Source organism: Rhinoderma darwinii, chromosome 10 (genome assembly GCF_050947455.1).
Source record: "Rhinoderma darwinii isolate aRhiDar2 chromosome 10, aRhiDar2.hap1, whole genome shotgun sequence".
Classification (NCBI taxonomy): Eukaryota; Metazoa; Chordata; class Amphibia; order Anura; family Rhinodermatidae; genus Rhinoderma; species Rhinoderma darwinii.
This window is the reverse complement of record NC_134696.1, coordinates 19836887-19842827: the sequence shown is the minus strand read 5'-3', so window position 1 is coordinate 19842827 and position 5941 is coordinate 19836887. Positions and strand designations below refer to the sequence as shown.

Below are 5941 nucleotides of genomic sequence, written 5' to 3'. Positions count from 1 at the left end.
GGCATTCTGTCACCTGGAGCAAAGTTCTTGCAGGACTATTCATCTCCCAGCTCTGCCGAATTCTCATTGGCGCCCCCTACATTATCAAGCACCCGGGGAAAAAGTCCCGCCCGCCCTCCCCTCTTAGGCCTTATTCACAGAGCAGTATTTAGATCAGTATTTTGCTTCAATATTTGGTTGACACCTCCCTTCTGCTAAGCTCCTCCCACAGTTTTGAAAACTGGCAAGAGCGGTTGAAACGGCTCAATAGTCACAATTTTTCAGCAAATTACTGTTTTTGTAAAGCATTAGAGATGTAACCTCAAGCTCATTGGTCCATTGCAACATCTCTAACAGTGCCCCCTATCTATCATTTATTATACTGATGTGGCAATAGGGCCCAGGTGTGATTACTATTATTATTATTATTTATTATTATTAGTTTATTGTTATTTTGTTATTATGATGTCATTTATTATTACTATTATTTATTTGTTTATTATTATTATTATTTATTATTACTATTATTTAATTATTATTATTATTATTATTAATACTTTTATTTATTATTACTATTATTTAGTATTGTTATTTGTATTGTTATTATTTATTATTACTATTATTTATTATTTACTATTATTTATTATTATTATTCATTTATAAATGAAGGAAACATTTCTAATATAATAATAATAATTTATTTCACCAAGTGATGAGCACAGGATATAATATATCCAATCATCTGCATACAATACAAAACAACATCACACACGCTTTGAATGACATCAGACAATCAGCATATGAATTTCACAGAAATTACAATCTTTTCATCGAAACATTAAAAAAAATAATACTTATTGCAAAGCATCAACTCTCCAAACAGTAAGAGTTTTCATTACCAGTTTACAGAAACTGACAGGTACTACGACCAAGACATGGTCAACCTAAGCAACGCACTATATAAGTGTTAACCCTACAACAGCATCTTCATAGAAGAAAAGTAACCTACTATTAGAGTCCATCAGGACTGAATGGAAGACATAACATAACCCTCAACCTATCAAAGATGCAGCATGACCTGAATACACAATACAGCAGGACGTTTAAATGATAGGACAATTTAGGAGGGGCTCACTATGTGGCTCCATATATATAAAGGCATATATGTAAATACATATAAACTACGCAACTAAAATCAGTTAACGTTTTATTCCTGATGTAGGAACTTCAATATAACTTCCCTAAACGAAGGAAAAACATGACTTTCTATGAGAAAGACTTGGCTTATAACAGTCACCCCCGAACTAGCAGAGGGGACATCTCATCATCATCATTGCACATACAGTAGGTTCATTCATAAAGGATTGTCAGAGGTCCATAAAGGCAAAAATGTCCATCTTAGACCAGTTCAAGATGTGGGCAATGGCACAGTTCATTTTTCACCAGGGTCTCCAAATGGATTTTCTTCTGTTCCCAGTACATGGACTTGGTTCATTAGAGGTCATCATAGTGGACAGCGCATGAGATGCAGTCTGTCCATTGACATATCTGGTAGGCTTGTTGACCTGTTGATTCTGGACTGATAGGAAGGTGATGGAGTCTTGGACGCAGGTGGAGTAGCCTTCTCTCTGGGCCTGGCTGGAGGCTGTGACATCTAGAAGAGGGAAGACATACATGTCAGTGACAGCGTCCATCACCTGCTGCAATCTGCTCTCAGTAAGAAACCTATGAGGGGTGTGAGGAGCTGGGACAAGACACTTACTTCTCTCCGCCATGTGCCGCCGCAGGAAGGTGACCGTCATCTCCAGGATATCGGCTTTCTCAGGTTTGGAGGGGAGTTGATGTCTCTGAAACTCCTTCTCCAGTAAGATGTGCAGCTGCTCAATGCTGCTATTAATCCGATCTCTCCTCATCTTCTCAATAACCGGCTTCCTCAGCTGCAAAACAAGACACGAGGGGTTAATACATCTCCGTATACAGCACGACAAGACACGAGGGGTTAATACATCTCCGTATACAGCACGACAAGACACGAGGGGTTAATACATCTCCGTATACAGCACAACTTTCGTGTCAGTGTGTGAGGTGACTGTCAGAGGTGGATCCTGAGGCTTCGGGGCCCCAACTATGGAGAGTCATTTACATCACTGGTCTCCTCATATGGGGCAGAGGAACCTTATGGGCCCCTCCAGGATGAAGGCCCCCGGTGTGACTGCAACCTCTGCCCCCCACTATAGTTACACCCCTGGTCACTGCGGACACTACATACAATGACTGTTATTATTACATTGTAGCATTATTATTACTAGTGGTGATATACAGGGATATTACAGCAGCCTGTGTATTATAAGACGAGGAGGAGGATCCAGCAGTGGAATAGTTGTAGATGTGTAATAACAGGGCAGAGATATGGGGGTGACGCTGTCACTAGAGGGGGGCTCTTACCTTTCTGATCCCACCGGCAGCCTGATGATCCAGGGTCCTCATATTGCATGGAGCCATGGCGCAGTGTCTGGGGGTCTGTAGAGTTGTGATGTGTCTGACGACTAGTGATCAGTCGCCCCACTATATACTGCTCCACCTGCATAACAATGTGTGGAGAGCGGACTTACAAGAGGTTCCCACACTCAGCAGCCAATCACACAGCGGCGGGGACAATGGACGTGTGTCACAGTAAACTGTGATAGAGCAGGAGAGCATCTGGAGCTGGTATTGTGTAGACAGACATGAAAGTGTGGGAAAGGAACCCACCATAAAAAAAAAAAGGTTTTAGTGCATCTGCTGCTTTGCACTGCACATTGACATTGATACCATAAACACAAGTAAAACAACGTTATAGTTATAAATAATGAAATAGAATTCTAAGCAAGTAAAAAAAATAATACAATTCTTGTTTCATGGTTTTATTTGCACCAAAGAAAGTTTTTCACTATGTTAATAAAAAAAATAAAAAATATATTATTAAACAATATTATTAATAATAATAATGGTAACGTGTTCTGGTGGATGCAGAGATGCAATTTATAACGTGGTTAAAAAGGCTGTGCATAACTTAATTTTTAGCGCCGACATATTCCATAGCGCAGATTTAATAATTCAGAGAGAATAGAAAAATAATACAAAACAATATAACAAAAAGTCACATAATAAGGCAAAAAATTACATAAAAGTCATTACAGTGGTAATTATCGGAGGAGATTTGTTTCAAAATCTTAATATGTGACGGGGACATTCAGATTCTGAGGATTTTTAGACCCGCCCCAAAATAATCGATGGGATAAAATAATGACAGCTAATGCCGCCTGAGATGTCCTAATACTGTCCTGTAATCCATTGAAAACTCAAAATGTGTATATACAGGGGGTGCATATGTAGGTATACAGGGGGAGATTTTTCAAACAGTCTAATTACAATTTTGTGATGCAATTCTGAATGAAGAAACACAAGGAGATGGAATTATTAGAAAATAACTTGGTCCGATGAAGTCAACTTCAAACTTTCAGATTCTGTTAATAGGCAAAACCGTGTTTATTACTCAGAACCCCCCCCCCCCCCCCCCCAAAAAAAAACAATTGAAGAACAGTTAAGTCACCCTGGGGTTACGGATTGGGCGGCCCTTTCATGTAAAGGGGTAATTGGACCCATCGTCTACAATACAACGGTCACCTCAGACCTGTAACATGATCCAAGAAAATGTAATACCACAATTGTAGTTGGAGCCTGAAAATGAAGACGATCTTCAGCAAGATGGAGCCCTCCTCACTTTGCTTTAGCGGTGCGTCATTCTCTTGGCGATAAATGACCCAGTGGGTGGAAAGGTAGATGAGGCCCGGGTTGAATGGCCGCAACGATCACCAGACTTTACCCCGATGGACTTTTTCTTTTGGCGAGTTATCAAAGATCAGGTATATTCAAGAAAACCGCGCAGGGTTGATAACATGAGTGAGTTCATAAAAGACAAGAAATGAATGCCAATAAAGAATCTTGTGCTAAAGTGTAAAAACTAGATGACAGCAATGTGTAAATAGTGGGGACCGCCAATGTAGAGAATATAAGAGGTTTTACTTAATTGTCTTGTTATTCTAGAAAATATTATTAAAACTGTACACATAATTATGCACCCCCATGTAGATAGATAGATAGATAGATAGATAGATAGATAGATAGATAGATAGATAGATAGATAGATAGATAGATAGATAGATAGATAGATAGATAGATAGATAGATAGATAGATATGAGATAGATAGATAGATAGATAGATAGATAGATAGATAGATAGATAGATAGATAGATAGATAGATAGATAGATAGATAGATAGATAGATAGATAGATATGAGATAGATGGATAGATAGATAGATAGATAGATAGATAGATAGATAGATAGATAGATAGATAGATAGATAGATAGATAGATAGATAGATAGATAGATAGATATCAGATAGATAGATAGATAGATAGATAGATAGATAGATAGATAGATAGATAGATAGATAGATAGATAGATAGATAGATAGATAGATAGATAGATATGAGATAGATGGATAGATAGATAGATAGATAGATAGATAGATAGATAGATAGATAGATAGATAGATAGATAGATAGATAGATAGATAGATAGATAGATAGATAGATAGATATGAGATAGATAGATAGATAGATAGATAGATAGATAGATAGATAGATAGATAGATAGATAGATAGATAGATAGATAGATAGATAGATAGATAGATAGATAGATAGATAGATAGATATGAGATAGATGGATAGATAGATAGATAGATAGATAGATAGATAGATAGATAGATAGATAGATAGATAGATAGATAGATAGATAGATAGATAGATAGATAGATAGATATCAGATAGATAGATAGATAGATAGATAGATAGATAGATAGATAGATAGATAGATAGATAGATAGATAGATAGATAGATAGATAGATAGATAGATAGATAGATAGATAGATAGATATGAGATAGATGGATAGATAGATAGATAGATAGATAGATAGATAGATAGATAGATAGATAGATAGATAGATAGATAGATAGATAGATAGATAGATAGATAGATAGATAGATATGGGATAGATAGATAGATAGATAGATAGATAGATAGATAGATAGATAGATAGATAGATAGATAGATAGATAGATAGATAGATAGATAGATAGATAGATAGAGCCATCTTGTCCTAGCATTACCCTAAAAAAAAAACTCCTCCTAATAGTCCTCAGGGTAAAGGTTTGCTACAATAGATCAAACACTTATTGGAGAGATCTCATTTTTGGATTTGTAAGCTCCATATTTTGTCTCTTTTTTAGGTGGTCGTCCCCCATCCCCTTGTCCTTTGATGAGGTGGTAATGAAGGGACCCCATCGGAGCAGCACACTTTCACACCCCGGCTCCTTTTGATGACAGCCCGCCTCAGACAACAGAGGACATTAGACCTAATTTTTCAGCGGCACTTGTCCATGAGACTGGAAGTGTGCCTGGCAAGCAGGTGTGAATTGTCACCTAGCCTGGGAGAAGAGGGAAACCAGAACCTCCATTGTATCTGTCACTACAAGGTATCAGGAACTAAAGCAAATTTATAATAGTGATGGCGGGAGACACTGTCCTTCTATCAAAACTGTCCATAGGTGTAATGTGGGTGTCAGAACAACTACAAGGGAGACTTCCTTTTAGCACACGCATGACACTTCTCACAGGCCTGTGCCGGGCACACTTTTACACCCAGCCCCATAATGGTGGCTGAGCTGACGTCAGGCAGCTGGGCTACAGCATTAACATATGTAGTGACAGGCCCAAAACAAGAGATGGTCGCCTGGAAACAAAGATATTGTCAATGTTACCACAACAATAGCCCCAGTGACAATATAGGATCTCCATGCTCTTGTGGAGCCCAGTGCGGTCACCCTAAAATCTCCAGTAGTGCCGGCACACCATG

At 38.1% G+C, this 5941-nt stretch overlaps 1 protein-coding gene across 2 annotated transcripts; it reads right to left on the bottom strand.

Moving 5' to 3' along the window:
• Window positions 1–745: 745 nt before the first annotated feature.
• Window positions 746–2506, bottom strand: LOC142662528 (transcription factor HES-5-like). 2 transcript variants are annotated; one of them, XM_075840736.1, is made up of 3 exons: window positions 2425–2506; window positions 1742–1916; window positions 746–1633 (listed from the first exon to the last, which is right to left on the bottom strand). In XM_075840736.1, exons 1-3 carry the CDS (start codon window positions 2479–2481, stop codon window positions 1419–1421), a joined length of 447 nt encoding a protein of 148 aa, XP_075696851.1. In that variant the 5' UTR covers window positions 2482–2506; the 3' UTR covers window positions 746–1418. The 2 variants fall into 2 exon arrangements, with proteins under 2 accessions (XP_075696851.1, XP_075696850.1); XM_075840735.1 differs by having other exon boundaries at window positions 746–1916.
• Window positions 2507–5941: the final 3435 nt, after the last annotated feature.